Source organism: Xyrauchen texanus, chromosome 21 (assembly GCF_025860055.1).
Source record: "Xyrauchen texanus isolate HMW12.3.18 chromosome 21, RBS_HiC_50CHRs, whole genome shotgun sequence".
Lineage (NCBI taxonomy): Eukaryota > Metazoa > Chordata > Actinopteri > Cypriniformes > Catostomidae > Xyrauchen > Xyrauchen texanus.
The window spans coordinates 31,176,087-31,194,577 of NC_068296.1; the positions used below are offsets into that span (position 1 = coordinate 31,176,087).

At 37.4% G+C, this 18,491-nt stretch overlaps 2 protein-coding genes and 1 long non-coding RNA gene across 4 annotated transcripts in view; 1 reads left to right on the top strand and 2 right to left on the bottom strand.

The window, feature by feature from the left end:
* The window catches only part of LOC127661407 (kinesin-like protein KIFC3), a 57,127-nt gene extending 49,322 nt beyond the window's left edge, over nt 1-7,805 (bottom strand). Inside the window, exon 1 of the mRNA XM_052152091.1 lies at nt 7,612-7,805. The gene's annotated coding sequence lies outside the window, so the exon portion shown is untranslated. The remainder of the gene's footprint in view (nt 1-7,611) is intronic.
* Nucleotides 1-10,699, top strand: part of LOC127661424 (uncharacterized) — a 359,800-nt gene extending 349,101 nt beyond the window's left edge. Inside the window, exon 2 of the long non-coding RNA XR_007972759.1 lies at nt 10,492-10,699. This is a non-coding gene — a long non-coding RNA (uncharacterized LOC127661424). The remainder of the gene's footprint in view (nt 1-10,491) is intronic.
* Nucleotides 10,212-18,491, bottom strand: part of LOC127661415 (fibrous sheath CABYR-binding protein-like) — a 35,085-nt gene continuing 26,805 nt past the window's right edge. For both annotated transcript variants that reach the window (XM_052152110.1, XM_052152109.1), the window contains 2 exons: nt 15,344-15,518; nt 10,212-13,542 (listed from right to left, as the gene is read on the bottom strand). In XM_052152110.1, the coding sequence (XP_052008070.1) occupies nt 13,288-13,542; nt 15,344-15,518 (430 nt within the window). In that variant the 3' untranslated portion in view covers nt 10,212-13,287. The remainder of the gene's footprint in view (nt 13,543-15,343; nt 15,519-18,491) is intronic.

Below are 18,491 nucleotides of genomic sequence, written 5' to 3' on the forward strand. Positions count from 1 at the left end.
AAAATATCTACAAATACTTCAAACACGATCAGTTTGATTGATATTGTTTTAGAAACAACACTGCATAAGATATTCAGGTTTTTCAGATAATGTATTTTTAACATGTGTATTTTGTCTTACTGTACTGGTAGAGTTTTTATAGTCAAACCAAGTGAAAAAAAAAAAATCTACCAGTGCTGAAGAAGTAATCCGAAGTATTTATAATACGTTATTGACCTTGAGTAATCTAACGAAATATGTTACAAATGACATTTTACAGCATGTATTCTGTAACCTGTAGTGGAATACATTTCAGAAGTAACCCTCACAACCCTGCGCACACACACTGGCAGCCAAAAGTTGGGAATAATATACAGATTTTGCTGTTTCGGAAGGAAATTGGTACTTTAAAAAAGTGTCACTCAACTGATCACAAAGTATAGTCAGGACATTACGGATATAAAAAAACTGCACCATCACCATTTGAAAAGCGGTCATTTTTATCAAATCTAGACAGGCCCTATTTCCAGCAGCCAACACAACAACATATTATCCTGGAGTAATCATGCTAAATTGATAATTTGAAACTAGAAAATCACTTGCCATTATATCAAACACAGTTGAAAGCTATTTGGTTAGTTGTGTTTGTTTTTGAGTTGCTACAGTATGCAATAGACTGGCATGTCTTAAGGTCAATATTAAGTCACAAATGACAAAAAAACAGCTTTCTCTAGAAACTCATCAGTCAATCATTGTTTTGAGGAATGAAGGCTACACAATGCTTGAAATTGCCAAAACATTTGAAGAATTTCTTCAAAATCAACATCATTATACACTCACCTAAACGATTATTTGGAACACCTGTTCAATTTCTCATTAATGCAATTATCTAATCAACCAATCACATGGCAGTTGCTTCAATGCATTTAGGGGTGTGGTCCTGGTCAAGACAATCTCCTGAATGCCAAACTGAATGTCAGAATGGGAAAGAAAGGTGATTTAAGCAATTTTGAGCGTGGCATGGTTGTTGGTGCCAGACGGGCCGGTCTGAGTATTTCACAATCTGCTCAGTTACTGGGATTTTCACGCACAACCATTTCTAGGGTTTACAAAGAATGGTGTGAAAAGGGAAAAACATCCAGTATGCGGCAGTCCTGTGGGTGAAAATGCCTTGTTGATGCTAGAGGTCAGAGGAGAATGGGCCGACTGATTCAAGCTGATAAAAGAGCAACTTTGCCTGAAATAACCACTCGTTACAACCGAGGTATGCAGCAAAGCATTTGTGAAGCCACAACACGCACAACCTTGAGGCGGATGGGCTACAACAGCAGAAGACCCCACCGGGTACCACTCATCTCCACTACAAATAGGAAAAAGAGGCTACAATTTGCAAGAGCTCACCAAAATTGGACAGTTGAAGACTGGAAAAATGTTGCCTGGTCTGATGAGTCTCGATTTCTGTTGAGACATTCAGATGGTAGAGTCAGAATTTGGCGTAAACAGAATGAGAACATGGATCCATCATGCCTTGTTACCACTATGCAGGCTGGTGGTGGTGGTGTAATGGTGTGGGGGATGTTTTCTTGGCACACTTTAGGCCCCTTAGTGCCAATTGGGCATCGTTTAAATGCCACGGCCTACCTGAGCATTGTTTCTGACCATGTCCATCCCTTTATGGCCACCATGTACCCATCCTCTGATGGCTACTTCCAGCAGGATAATGCACCATGTCACAAAGCTCGAATCATTTCAAATTGGTTTCTTGAACATGACAATGAGTTCACTTTACTAAAATGGCCCCCACAGTCACCAGATCTCAACCCAATAGAGCATCTTTGGGATGTGGTGGAACGGGAGCTTCGTGCCCTGGATGTGCATCCCACAAATGTCCATCAACTGCAAGATGCTATCCTATCAGTATGGGCCAACATTTCTAAAGAATGCTTTCAGCACCTTGTTGAATCAATGGCACGTAGAATTAAGGCAGTTCTGAAGGTGAAAGGGGGTCAAACACAGTATTAGTATGGTGTTCCTAATAATCCTTTAGGTGAGTGTATTTATGTAGACACGCTACCAAGAGATTCAAATGATCAAAAGTAAAAATAATCTTAATATTCACATACATTATTAAGTAATACAAGTAACTGCATATGAAGTGTTCATTACTTAGACACATGGTCCTAATAAAGTGCCAGATGTTGTTTTCTGCTGCTGTAGCCCATCTGCCTCAAGGTTCGACATGTTGTGCATTCTGAAATGCTATTCTGCTCACAGCTAGTTATTGGAGTTACCATAGCCTTTCTGTCAGCTCCCGGGAGATCAGCAGTTATAGAAATATTCAAACCAGCCCATCTGGCACCAACAAACATGCCACGGTTGAAATCACTGAGTTCACATTTTTTCCACCATTGTGATGGTTGATGCAAACATTAACTGAAGCACCTGACCCGTATCTGAATGATTTTATGCACTGCTGCGACACGATTGGCTGATTAGATAATCACATGAATAAGTAGGTGTACAGGTGCACCTAATAAAGCTCAGTGAGTGTATAAAACTACTTATTTTAAGCTGCTGATTATACTCTAAAGTATATTCATTATATTTATATTCTTAATATAAGAAGTTTGAGACTGTAGGGGAGACCGACTCAATTGAGTCATTTACATCTAGTCATGGATGTGGTCTGTAGCCGCAAAGCTCTTTTACCGCAGTTTGTTTTCTGCGACTCTCTATTTGGATCTTTTCTCTATAGTATTCAAAGGTAGAGTAGTTCTTTACCAAGAATTCCGCTATTAAACAACACAGAAACGTGGAGTGTTTCTAGTAAGTCATTAATTAGAACAATTTGACAGGCGAACACGAGCCTGTCAAAGTATACTCCAACTGCGCATGCATACACAGGTGGTTGGCGCATGTGTGCAACGACTGCTTTGAAACACCAGACTATATCTCATCAGGAGTTTAGACCCACAAAGGTGTCTTTATATTCCTTCAGACTTGAGTTATAAAAAATTCAGGAATCTCCAGACCTCCTCACACACACACGCTCTTGACTTGCACATGCACTTTTGTTGTTTTATCTTCATCTCCAGTTGTTTAGTGGCGATTACATCATCTTTTTGTGCTTCTTTGTGACAACAACAGCTCAAATGTGAGTGTTGCCACCTTGTGGATCCACTAATTAGTACAAATAATTCCAGGCTCATGCACATTCTGCACGTTCGTGCTGCATGCATTCAGTGCTCAAGCTTTCTGCTGATGATGAGATTTGCATTACGCGTCCAGTGCATGGACGCTCAACATTCACGTCAGACCGAAGTATACTTCCGGCTTTAGCTGCCAATGTAGGTAGTAGACATCAGGGCAGCTCAATGTCTCACAATATCAGCTGGCCAAGGTACATTAAAAATAGTAACCAATAATAAGACAGTTATAGTAATCCATCCTTTGTTCTTAGCAAACTGTTTTGAAATAACAAAAGCACAGAAATCAATTTGGAAAAACACTATTTTAAACACATTTTAGAATAATAGTAAAGTCATCAAATCTATGAAATGATACAAATGGAAATGTGGGGATTTTTCAAGAACTAGAAAATGTTATTCAAAACCATTACATTTTAGCTTCAAAGTAGCCACCCACCCTTTGTCCAGATTAAAGCTCTGCACACCGGACATTTTCTCAACCAACTTAATCCACCGGGGATGCTTTTTGAATAGAGTTTCCATGTATGTTGGGGACTTGGTGACTGCTTTCCTTCATCTGGTCCAACTCATAGATGTCTTTTTTTTTTTCATAATTGTAGTTATGTAAAGAAATGTAGTTATGCAAAGGTTTTTAAGATCTTAAACAATTCAGTCAAGTGTTTCCAAAAATGGTTTGGTAGTGTATCAATGAATAGATATTAATAGGTGACATGCAGACACTCAGATATGTGACACAGGTAAGCCATACATGACCACCTCAGTTAAGCAGCTTAGAGATAAATATGCAGCTCTTCATTTCAGCAAAGTGAGCAGGGGGATTAGAAAAAGATGCCAGCTGCCAGCACTCTCTTTCAAGCCCTCACAATTACTGCACAGAGGCAATGTGTTGAGAAAGAAAAAGTCAGCAGAGGCGAAAACAAACTTATACAACCTCTCAGTAAGTGTCCAAGGAGCCTTGAATTTAGCTTGGCTGTCATACAATACCTTCAGTGTGTGCTATTTTAGGATTAAATTACAGATTAACGAAAAGGGTGGGAAACCCCGAAATTATAGGGTTCATATCCACTAATGTATGATATAATACCTCAACTTGTGTCTTTGTCCAATCTGTGCATGCGTATTTCAAGAAACTGGTTTATTCACAGAATACTGGTCTCTGCGGTTCGGGTCAGAATAGTTAGATCCATATAAACTATAAAAAGTAAAACAGCCGAAACTCAGGTTCTGCCCATTCTACTGACAATAAGCAATGACTTCATGAGTGAGTCAGACTCTCCATTGAGGCATAGAGGCGTATACATCCACGAATGTGGTGAGAGACAGCCATGTTTTTAGCGTCTGGCATCTGGTTTGCACATGTTCCCTTCACAGAAGCAGCCTACAAAGTTTACATCTGCCCATATACTGCCAAAGGGTTCAGTATAAAATAAATAAGCTTCTTAACCAACAGAATGAGTATTTTAGGCTGTTAAGACAAATATTAGTCACTCAATGGGTGGCCTACCATATGACACCCATGATAAGGCTTCTATCAACTCTGTGTTGTAATTTAACATTTTAGACTAATGAATGATCTTTTATTTCCAGTCAAATTACTTAGAAAAGCTCACCCCTGTATCAACAGCAAAGATATTTCACGTTTATGAATACTGAATATAAAACATTTCACACTGGAGGCAGATCAAACTTACTGTACACTATAAGCGCCACATTTAAGAATGAGACAGATGAACATAGCGCCATCTGCTGGCTTGAGCTGGTTTCTTGAATAGCGGATCTGCTTCAAATCAAGACAATTATGTAACATCTGTAAACTTGTGGAGAAGCCAGTATGAAGTAGATGGTGTAACAGGGTGTCTCAGGCTGCCTTGCCTGGAGGAGTTCAGTTGTTTACAAAGTTGAACTAATAATAATAATATATTATTATATATAATTAGCGAATATACAATTATGGTAATTAAGAAATACTTCATATTACTTACCACAATTAAAGGTGATATTACAATTATTTAAACGCTTTTAAGTAATTACAGCCATTGTCATATTAGAAATGTTGATTTTAAATGCAAAATGATGTAATGTATTGACATATCATGCCAAGCAGTGACAGTGTCAATATGTTAATTAATTGCAAACTATTTAAATAATATTTTATATCTTTGTATAATTTACGAGCCTGCTATATATATTTAGTTTTATGACTTCATATAACTACACAGAATATTTGTACTTTGAAAACTAAAAGACCATTTAAATGAACTGCAAAAATATGTGATTCAAATGGTACAAAAAGCAGAACCGTGAGCATTAACAGCACCTAAACACTTTCATTTAAATACCTAAAATTATTATGTTAAAAGAATGCGTCACATTTTAATGGTATAAACTTAAGTAAAATCTACTTAACATAATACCATAATATTGATTCGAGTAAATTTAACTGCATGGCACATCTATAAACAGTCAAATTTAAATGAACATTACACATTTTGATCTTCCCTTATAAACAGGTTTAAAACACGTTTACATACAGAAGCCTTCCACAGGGAAGCTTAATGCATGCCATGTATTTGATTGACTAAGACAACTTCACCTCGCATTACTAACGACTGAAAGATGATACAGAGCTGCGCACACATACCTCAACTTGGTGCACACAGTAACATTCAACAGATTTGTTTTGATCATGAACGGATCATTTTGAGTAGAAAATGAACTTCAGATTTCACAAAACAAGAAGTTACCAAATGTTACAACAAAATCAACAATAAAAATGGTGTAAATAAACTTGTAAATGCAAGCTCATTGATTATTTAAGCTTGGTGCCTGCTGGAAATACTAAATTCAAAATGTTAAGTAAAACCGACTTATTCTATTCACCTGTGAATATTACTCAAATTAGCGAATAAATATGACAACGATTTCTACTCTTAAGATTGACAGCCTACATGATGACACATTGTAAAGATAATAATCCTACTATTTGCTTATAAGCTAGAGAAGTGGTTCTGAACCCTATTCCTGGTTCTCACCGCCCTCCACACATTTTGTATATCTCCATTTTCTGACACACCCAATTGAGGTCTTGGAGTCTCCACTAAGGAGCTGATGAGTTGAATCAGGTGTGTTTGATTAGGGAGATATCCTAAATGTGTAATGTTGGCAGGCCTCTGGCAGGCCTCCAGGAACAGGGTTGGGAACCACTGAGCTAGGGCATGTTTGATTTGAGTAGCCTACAAATGTAGAATTTACTTAATATTTTCAAGTTCACACTTGAACTTATTCAATGTAGAAAGAACTTAATCTTTTTTGTTATATTTACATCACCACAAAATCACCTTTTCCAGTGTAACCATAAATAAAACTAACATTTTTCCCCACAAGCCATGGATAGAAATTAAATTGGACAGCTTAATTTGCCTCAGGCATGGGCACATCAAAACAGGAAAAGACAGACATTCATACAAATGAACAACACAGTGCCACAATCTGATCTCAATGACTCTTAAGCGAGGAATGTAGCTATACCTCAGGGTGTAAGGGGACATAAGAGAACACGAACCGGATGAGGCTGCCCAACCCGTCTATGCGTTAACCCATCTACACTGCACGCGACGCGACAACCGTCAACATAACGTTCCGTCAGGGATTTATTCAATTGCTTGTCTACATCCATGCGTCAGACCATTGCGTTAAACGCAGGTCAGAATGACTAGTAACAGTACTGGTCTCGAGACCCCCGAGTTCTGTTCCATTCCGTCAGTGTGAACGGCCTCTAAGAATAACTTTAACATAAACAACTGGACAGTTTATAACAACAGAGCGCACTATAGGGTAGGCTACAAAACATCTACTGGACATGCACGACCAAAGCTATTATTTAACCCAAGTTTAAAAGCTCTTGAAGCATTTCATGGACTTAAGTCCAAACGAACACCAGACTTCAATGATTTTCACATAACATCCGCTGACTCGTCTGTCGGGCACACCCGATAATAACCGTCATTTCAAGAATAATCCATCGGAAATACAGTGTTTAAAAAGAAAAACGCAGGGCTATAAGCACATAATAACTGTTTATAGTTGACAGGATCCAGCTAACTCCATAAGTGTCTCTTCCGAGAAATCAAGCAGATGTTTTCATTTTAAACACAGACTATTAATGCTTCAAGATGTTCTAAATGATACAGATAACAGGTTCACCTGTCATTCATTTTTGTCCAAAAAGTTCACATTATAGCAACTTACTTTCACATTTTACGAAGCGAAACGGAATTGGCTAATGTCATGCACAATCCTAACAGAGTGACTTGTTGAAGACTTCTATTAAACATCGTCGGCATGCTTCCAGTGTACGACGCTTTCACATAAATATAAATAAAGCAGCCGTATGAACGCATATTTGATACAAGAATGTGCTTACGTCTCAGGCCAGCACGCCAAACTCCTTCCTCGCCGCTGTTTCCTTCTTAACCCGTTTTCTTCCAGTTTAGTTACTCCACTCTTTTGTGTCCTTGTTGAAAAGCAGAGTTTTATGACACTGTTTAAAAGAGTTTAGCGGCGTCTCATGAAGTTAAAAAACCCGCACACGCCTAAATCAACGCGCGCGAGCACACACGCACAGCTGACTGCAGTGACGCACGCGCTCTTGTTCATGCAAGTAAAAAAAGGAATGCGTTTCCCATCCCATTAGTGTGCACAGGCCACAGCCAGCCAGACCAAGTCTAATGAGGACATCTGTGAAACAACACAAGAACTTTCTCTGTTAGTAAATCTCTTTTATTCAGAAGCTACTTGTAAAAATGTGTTCAATTATACAGATATTATCATGAGCATTTGACACATAAAAGTTTGCACATAAATTGAATGTGGCGAATTGTTGGACACCCTTTAATTAATTGAGAGTATAGCTGTGCTTTTACAGTACATCCAAGCTGTTCTGCTATAATTTCTATAAAACCTAATGCAGAACAAATACATTGTATATTAATAAACAGATATAATAACTAAAGCAATTTTATCTTAATGCTCTCGTGTGTTTGTTTCTTTCTTGCTTGCTTTTTATACAAAAATCACCTTCACCTTTTAAGTGCATTCCTGATGAATGGAGAATTAGCAGACAATCAAAATAGTTTAAAGAGATAGATCACCCAAAAATGAAAATTCTCTCATCATTTACTCACCCTCATGCCATCCCAGATGTATGACTTTCTTTCTTCTACAAAGATTTTTAGAAGAATATCTCAGATCTGTAGATCCATAAAATACAAGTGAATGGTGATCACAACTTTGAAGCCCCAAAAAGCACATAAAGGAAGCATAAAAGTAATTCATATGACTCAAGTGGATAATTTCATATCTTCATGCTCTGCACATGCATCAAGCACTAGAAAGAGTAATCGAACTAGAAATCATGATTGTGCCTAGAGACTGCAATGGCAAGCCGTAAAGTGAAAAAGGAGTTATATTTTGGTCTGTTATCATCAGGGTTCGAATTATGATTTCATCTTTGTGGGGGTCTCTTAAAAAAAAAAAAAGTAGCCTATAAGCAGGCGTGGTGTGTGTGATAAATAATTGCTTAACACTGCACTTGATTCTTTTGATTTCAATGTTTATTAATACAGGAGTAGAGAAACGAGTAGACTGTCCTCTGATGATGTTTTTTGTTTTTTTTAAATAAACCCGAATTTTGCCAAACTTGTACCTGATGTTGGTAGCAGTCTTTTTATTTCTGGTGGCATGGTTGCTGGTTCTGAACTTTACACTATTTCTAAAATATTCTAACTGATCCCCCAGCGTGAGTTATTCTAGGTGACCGTTATTTAGAACCTGTCACTTTAATGTTTCCATGGTGACGCATCATTGCTTGTCACGTTACACAGCGCAACCACAACACAGCGCTGAATGAATGATGATCTGCTTTTATGTCATTTTTCCTTTTTTATACAAAATATTCACAAATGTCTTAGCTATAACATGAAACACTGATATTCCGATTGTCAAATATGTGCAAGTGGATGTGTTTTGTTGTTTAAACGCCTTTATAACGATCGCGTTATGTTAGTTGAGCTGTATGTGCGATGGGCGGCGCCATGTTATTTTACAACACGTCAATTCCTCAAATTCTCACGAAATACGTGAAAGTAAGTGGCCGGTGAACTGGGAGAAGAATAGAGTAAAATGTAAAGCTACTTACACAATGTGTATCTGATATGAAAACGTGTCTTATTGTAACGTAACGTTAATGGAAAGGCTTATTATTGCCGCTTCCCTAGACATCAGTGTGTATTTTACAAACTCAAAATATTTTTTTGCTAGTACTTATGTGTATTTAAATGTCTGAAACCTAAAATAAACATTATGTGGTTGAAAACACAGAACAGTTGATCTGTCTATGGTTGTGATACATCACAGCAGCACTGAGCGCGTCTGTCTCTGGCTCAGCGCCAGCCAAAGCGCGAAAGCACGTTTGAATTTAGCAGTTGATCACGTGATGCACTGACCGTTCTAATCACACCGGTGTTGATCGATCATACGTGCAAAAGGGTTAACATAAACATTGAAGGAATATATTGAAGGAAAAAAATGCTTTATTTGTAATTTAAAATAATGGTGCTGATGATTTTTAGAGACCCCCACAGGTGTATGATTTTACTGCTTTCATGGGAGCTTTCATGGTTATCATCCAACATCCAATTGGATAGCTTCAGAAGACATGGATTAAACCACTGGAGGTTTAGGTCTTTGATCACCATTCACTTGCATTGTGAGGACCTACAGAGCTGAATATTCTCCTAAAAATCTTTTAATATTCTCTTCTAAAAAAGTTTGTTTTCAGCAGAAGAAAGAAAGTCATACACATCTGGGATGGAATGAGGGTGAGTAAATGATTAGATAATTTTCATTTTTGGGTAAACTATCCCTTTAATAACAGAGTAATTAAATAAATTAACTGATTATATGATGAAGAACTGAAGGTCAGAAAAATGAGCTTTCATACATACAGTATATATGGAGCAAAAAAGAAAGAAAATCTAGACTATATAAAACACAAGAAGATGAAAGCCTTTATTATTGACACACACACACACACACGTAGTGTTTCCATGTTTTATGGGGACTTTCCATAGACATAATGGTTTTTATACTGTACAAACTTTATATTCTATCCCCTAAACCTAACCCTACCCCTAAACCTAACCCTCACAGAAAACATTCTGCATTTTTACATTTTCAAAAAACATAATTTAGTATGATTTATAAGCTGTTTTCCTCATGGGGACCGACAAAATGTCCCCACAAGGTCAAAAATTTCGGGTTTTACTATCCTTATGGGGACATTTGGTACCCACCAAGTGATAAATACACGCACACACACACACACACACACACACACACACACACACACACACACACACACACACACACACACACACACACATACAGTGACATTTCTTTGTTTTCACATAAGAGCTTATATATCATTGTGTGATACAATGTACTGTATATCATCCAATGAAAATAAATTATTAACAACCAATGAACATTTGAGTGATTAATAGCCTACATGATTCCATAACAATTGTGACTTGCAGCAAATCATTTACATTTCTTAGATTGACAAATTTGAATTTGTCCAATATGTTGACTGACAAAAACAGCATACGTTTGTTTAGAAAAATACAGTAAAGGACTTGGAACCTATGTGTGATATCAACAAAAGTCAAAGCTTTCCAAGAAATAACTTATAGATCTTATGGCTAATGTATTTGATATACAGATTTGAATGAAAAGAGTTTAATTCCTACTCAAAAATAAATGTAATGAATTAATCTTATATTCAAAGGTTTATCCCTCATATATTTATAATCATTTATGTCTTGAAGCTCACTGAATTCACTATACAAATCAAAATATTTTAATAGCCCCTGTATGCCACATTTAAATACAGACAAGTAAAGACTATACTCATTCACTTCACCAAACCCAGTATTGTCTGTCAAATTCCTGCCTTTTCATATTTCCTGCCTCTGGTCTTGTAGAGCAGGACAGGAACAATGACAAACTCTTCATTCTTCCGGAGACCTTCCTGTCAGTGTGCATGTCTGAGCCTGTCTTTAACTTGGATATTTATCCAAAATGATTTACATTTGTTTCACAAATTTTCACAATCACTCATTTGTTTGAGTGTCCCGACTAGCCCGACACAGCAACACTGGCTCAACCACTGGTTTGAGTTTGTGGCAGGACTACCTGTTTATCTGACAAATCTTGATTTCATTCTAATGAAATCATCTTCATTCATCTTCTAACCTGTTATGAAGAAATCAGGGCAGTCTAAAACCTTATGATGAGGGCATTGCTGTGTATTTTCCACACACAAACAAAAACAATTTTGTAACTTTCCATTTATAGATTATTTGGTGCCTAGTCACACTAGCAGTTCAGCATTAACTGACCTGGAAAGAGTGAAAAATCATTTCTAATTGATTAGTACTCAGAGTGTTTCTCCAAACACATGGGCATATCAGCGGGGTATCAGATAAATGCAGTGAAGTAAGGGCTCTTTACAGTGGATTAGACAATCTAGCTGCATACCCACAAAAACAATAGCATATTTTCACCATGTGATGCAACTAACATCCCTGCATTGTGCAGGCAATTTATAAAGTCTTTTCCGAGAGAGCATTACAAATGTATACAGTTTACTTGACTTTAACAATAACACAATGTATTTAATGGGACTGGGAAACAAATTCTGTCAGCATATACAGTTTAACCAGAAATAATAGGTAACATTGCAATATCAATCTGTCTGTGCAGTGGGATTCCGCTAAGGCAATAGCGTAAGAGACAATGGTGTTGGAATAAGATGCAGAGCAGCAGTCTTGTAGTTAGAGCAGAGTGTGCTGCGGAAAATAGTCAAGGTTACTTTCCATTACACAGGGAGTTCTGCGGACCCTAATAGTGTTTTAGTTCTAGGCACCTAAGGCCAACTATGTCCTTAAAGGGTCATATCATAGAAATATTGTTTTCATTTCAGTCCGCTACCTGGACTCACAGAACCACGATACTATGCTTATTTGCAAAATGATTTTCACTTGCCTTGTTTGTGTATGTATCATGGCGGTTTCCTGGTGAAATGAACACTTGAGGTGCTAAAACAACACTGACATTTATTCCCTTTCACACAAATCATAAGTGAAAGGGCAGATTATCAGTTCATAAACACTTACTTTTTGCTGTATTACTCACACAATGCTGTCTCTTGGCATCTCAACACTTTTACTATAGTCTACTGTTTGCATTACATAACTAACTACATATACAAGCTTGTTCAAGTGCGGTCAAATTCCATGATAGCTCAACTGAAAGACTGTTGCACTTGCAATGCAAAGGATTGGAGTCCTGAAGAGCATGCGAGTTGACACATGAGGCAAAAGGGTCATAGAATCACTACAGAATGATGTGGTTGCTTTAGCAATTGTATTTTTAGGTTTAGGTTCATGGTTATGCTGATTTAAAACTCGATAGAGCATTACATTTAAACAACATTTAATCTGTCAGGGAAGAATGTAACTCACTTTTAACAACACTCAGTGGACATTTGGTAAATGTTGTAGTATGCATCAAAGTGCAGTCATTTTTGTAGCTCAATTTCAATAAATGCTCTTTTTTTGGACCAGAGGGAGAGCTGTGTGTTCTTACTACATCAAGCTGTTTTATCTAAAAATGTCAATGAAAATGTAAGTTCAGTGATAGTATTTTGACAAAATGGGACTCTGAACACTACGACAAGTAGAGAATTAGCACAGTTTTCCAGGACCTGATCAAAAAGCAAGAGGGTTCCACAAACTGGGCTTTTCTTCAAGCTTGCTTTTGTGATGCTCCTGTTCTACCCGCTCCGTACGTGACCCAAACCGGCGTCCCCGGCATGGGAGGCGGGTGCGCTAACAAGGAGGCTAAAGCCTCTAGTCGCTAGTGCACCTCTTGAGGTCAGGAGAGTGAGGTTTATACATATTGCATAGCTATCTGTCAGCTGGCTACCGTTACACTTTTTCTTTTATCCCTACACTATACTTTCTCTTTTTCTTTTATCTCACTTCTCTTCTTCAGTTTTGCTTGGGTCTTCTGTGCCCACCAGAAGTCTCTCCACAGGGGTGACTTCCACAGAGAGGATTTCCTCTCCCTCTACACGGGGAGTCATGCGGATGATCATGGTGCTGTCGTTGGTCTCTGATACCATGTCATCTTCATCTGGGAAGCGAGGTCGGGGAATTGGAGAACGCCGGTGGATGGGGGAAGGAGGGGGAACTGGACCTGTAGAGGCACCGCCAGAGGCAGTAGTGGATGGCTGTGAAAGACAGGAAAAAAAAAAAACAAAGGATGTAAGGGTGGCATTTAAAATTCTGGTGAAACAGGGGTTTGTTAATAACATATATTTGATAATGATACTAGCTTAAAAATGATGGAAGATCAGTTTTTAGAGCTGGGATTGGAGTGTTATGGGAAAGAAAGTTTTTCTGCATGTTGTTACATCTCGTGCATGGTCAAATGCTCTAGTCTTTCAAAATATACTCTTTTAACCTTGTGCGATGCATGCGCTCTACGACTGTTTTGTGATACTCTTTAGTACAGTCAACGGCAGGTGCATGTACAAATGACATGCATATATGTGGACTGTCCGCATGTCTAGAAAAACTGAGCTGCACACCAACAGTCCCCACATACTGTGCCAATGAAAAATGCAGAAACCAAAGTATACATTGTTCTTAAAGGGTAATGAAACTCCACAACACATTTGTTTTTTAGATGCTAACAGATATGTACAGGTTGCACATCATTGAAAACAATTATAGCACTCCTTATGTTTATTATTAAGGGTAAAGTGTTGAAACTTGAAGCAATGTCATAAAATATTAGGTATATTTGTAAACTTTGAGTTGTGGTTGGTAGTAGAATACACAAATTGGTCATTTGATTCTGAGCATTTCTCCACATTATTAATGAGAAGGAACGCTGCCATCCAATCACTGTGCTGCCTCGTGCATGAGCTTGCATTACATTGGACAATTCAAAATCACATGTGACAACAGTTCCTGGCCCTGATATGAGAGCAGACTTTTACGCAGGACAACATGGTGAGATAAGTATTACTCATCAGAATGGACCGCAGTCAATAGTAGCAAGCACATTTGTTGGCCAAAGTTCTAGTCGCACTTGAAACATGAAGCAGCTTAGAGACGCGTTTATTCCATTACGTCTTTTCCGTATGTCTGATCATGGAAAGGATAATGCGAAGGATGGTTCAAAACCAGAAGACATTAATGAAAACCAAAACCAAATTCATGTCAACTCTCTTTTTGGTTTACTTTACATTGTGCGAAAGTTACTGGGATTGAGGCTTATGGGAAGTTGAAATACTAGATAACTTTACACAAACAAGGTTAGTAAGTGGTTTGATCACACTACAGTCATGTTAACACATATTACTTTTAAGTCATGTGGCTGTACGTTTGAAAGTGTGTCTTTCGTGTTTTGGGTATTGGGTCATGCCCAGACGAATACCTTTTTTTTTTTTTTTTTAAACGCTTCTGTTTCTATACGTTTTGGCTGTCTTCACATTGTAATGTGAACAGGAAATGGAGATATATGAAAACAATGACGAATTTGTTGTCATGTGATCCATTCAACCAAAATCAAACAAGATTGTGGCCAATGTTGTAGCGGCATTGTTGTGCCTCTTATTCACTTTGATAGTGTTGTTAAAGATAAATGTTACTTTGTACAACCTTCACATTGCATTCCTTCAAAGGTGATGGAAAGTTCACTTGGAATTGCTTTTTGGTGATGGAAAATGAGGACAATTTCTTTTTAGACCATACATGAAATGGCGGATTTTTTCCACATACACAGTAAAGGGATTTAAAGAGTTTTCATACATTTCAGTGTGGAAAGCAACTTTTGGAATACGCTTGAAAATGGCAAGATTTTTTGTACCACTTTCATGAAAAATCATTTTCTTTTTTTTTCCATTTTGGAGCACCCTTCGCCATTTTCTTCATTTTAAAAAATTACGAAGAGTGGCCAAGATATTCTTCAAGAATTCACAGTTCCTGTATTTGAGTAGAGTATGTACAGGTATATGTAAATACCTCTAGGGTTGCTCCTTTATAAACTTCCTTCAGCTTGGCGAAAGTCTCTCCTGCGCCAACCTTCAGGGCAGCTTTATAAAGTTTGGGCGTCTCTGGATGCGGAGGAATTATCTCAGCTGTTTCTTTAACCTCTCCCTTCTCATCTGCAGGCTTCTTATCTTTGGTCAACATCTTCCTATTGAAGGAGACAAACATACTAGCTAACACATGTGCATCACAGACAGGCATGAGAAGGAACCTTCACATTTAAATTTTAGATGACATCAAATGACCTGATCTCACGCACTTATACATCATTCAACCCACACATTGACACTTGGAGTAAATTGGACTCACGGGTGAATGGGAAGCAGAGATCAGGTGACTCATGTTTGACTGCATTTACCTTCTTCATTAATTACATCCCAACTAACACAATCAAACACTAATCACCTACAGTCCCCTACTCATTAAAGAGGAAAAGAAGGGAAGAGAGGGATACAGAGAGAACAAGATATGAGGCGAAAAACAGAAATAAATGGGATACTCTGCTGAAAAAACAGCTTCGAGCAACATGAATGTCCATGCTGGTCCAGGCTGGTTAATGCTGGTCTAGATGGTGAACCAGCATAGCCATGCAAAACGTATTCTTATAAAGCTGGTTGACTTACTGCTAATTAAGCTAGTTAAGAACCCTGGTGGGGACACTAGCATATCAGCATCCAAAGCACAACATACTGTATGCCACAGAAAGAGATGTCTACCAAAAAAGGCTAATCGCTAGCGCTAGGAGATCTGTGAGTGTGATACAGAGCTGTAAATGGATCAGTCAGAACACCTTGATGGATGAAAAGTGTGTGTTTGTAAGGATTGCTGGTGCTCTTGGTTAAGGTTTGAGCTCAGATCCCCTCACTTAGACTTTTTGCGCAATAGTTTCTGGGACTCGGGGTAGAGTACTAAGATCTCTGCCAGGTCCTTCTTATCCAGGATGAAGAGGTTGGAAAAACCATGGGCTTTTACATTAGCTGTCCATCTGTTCCCACCACCAACTGCCAACAAACTGAGGGGTAGACATGCACAAAACCAGTCAGTTTGGGTTTTCACACATACACACAACACAGTCGAACTGCAGAAATCCATTGCTAAGTTCACAATGGATTACTAGACCACTGCCTACTAAATATGTGCTTTATGTAATTTATACTGACTGCTATAAAACAAGATTTTTATTAGATAGTTGTGAAATATAATTAGTCATTAAATACTGTAGTGTGATGTATGCAGTGATCAATGCTTCAAACCAGGTCTGGGAAATTGCGTTTATTTTGTTTTAACGCAATTAATGCAATATCCGTTTTTATCACTTTCTGAAAATGAATTAATGTTTTTCATATTTCCTATGGCTAAAAATGTGCATAAATAAATTTCCAGGAGGTACACGCTAGCACAGAAACTGACTGTGTGGAGCAGTGCATTCTCATGACGTGCGACAGTTGACTTGGGTATAATAATCCCGGGAGCGAATTTACTGTAAGGAGAATTGAGAATTCACCCACAAGTGGTGAGCCAGTTGTGGGAGAGATTCGGGCAAGCTGCAGTATCTCTTTTCATTCACAGAAAACACTCACTGGCATCTGAACCAGTGTCAAAAACAAAATTGTTTGACACCAATTATGTGCGTGAAAAAAAGACTGAAAGGCATTCAGAGAAAATTCTATTTTGAGATTTTAAACCTCAGTAAATTAAAATTCAGCATTCAATTTGTGTATGTATAGTGTCTAACAATGCATTGGAGATGTATAAACATAACATACTTAAGTTTATCTTGCCAATAATGATATGAATTGCATCTCCCCATTTGATTCAAATATTATAAAAGTCCACAGGAAAACAGCAGAATATTTTATGGCATGTATACATATACTTATATCAAAGATTTAAACCTGTAAAAATAACTATATCTGCAAAAACATGTACATATTTATATAATTAAAATAAATGATGACTAAGCAATTTCTTGCAAGTTCTTTGGGACAAAGTATAAAGTAAATATATGTATGATTATTTTGTACTGTTTGTTTTAATGTACATGTACCATGATTAAACTAGATAAATCACAGAAATCTGTGATTAATTTGTTAAAATGTAAACTGTTCTGTGCTACACTGTCGTCATATCTCTAGGTCTCTATGTTTAATTTAGCAAGTTATCATTTTGGAAATAAATGTTTTTTTTATTTTTTTTTTTTTATGAATTTGTATTATTTTTGTGCTAAAATGTCTTAACTTTTGAAACTACCAAATTATATAATGCAATAGTGCAAACAAATAACATTTTTCTTCTGAGAAATTGCAGTAGATATTATTTCTGGTTAATTTTTCATTAAATAAAATAGATGATCAAGTCGAGAGCATTGCATTGTGTGATATGAGACCATGCAGAGTGCTCTGTTGTATACTGCAGCTTTACAAATAGTAGGTTTCTTATTATCTGCTGTGCATAGTATACATACTGCATACTACAAAACATAGTATGAGATATTTTACTAAAGGAATAGTGCACCCAAAAATGTTCTCTCATCATTTACTCACTCAAAATAAAGATGTTTTCATAGATGCATGATGTGTCTATATCCATTCAATGCAAATCAATGGTGTCCAAACTTTCAAGTTCCATAAAAGGTAATAAAGGCAGCAAAAAGGTAATCCATATGACTCATTTGGTTAAATCCATGTCTTCGGAAGCGATGTGATTGTTTTTCGGTGAGAAAGATTTTGGAAGTTTTAAACCCTGCTGTGTGTCTTTATATGGGTATATAGACATATCTTACATCTATAGAAATATCTGTGTGATCTGCAGATGAAAGAACGTCGTACAAGTTTAAGACGCCATGGATATTACAATACTGTAAACAAAATATCATTACTAAAGCAAAATCAATTATAACTTTATATGAAATTCTACCTGGTCACATTAAGTTTTGGTAATTCAGCTTAGTACAAACTAACCCTAACATTACTAATCAAGTCTTGTCTTACAAGGTGACAGCAGAGCTTTACATGAATGTTCTCCATCACTCACCTTATTTCTCCAAACACAGAGCCAGCTCTCAGAGTCACAAACACCATCTTCCCATCAGGCCCGCCCACCACCTGCACCTCTCCTGCTT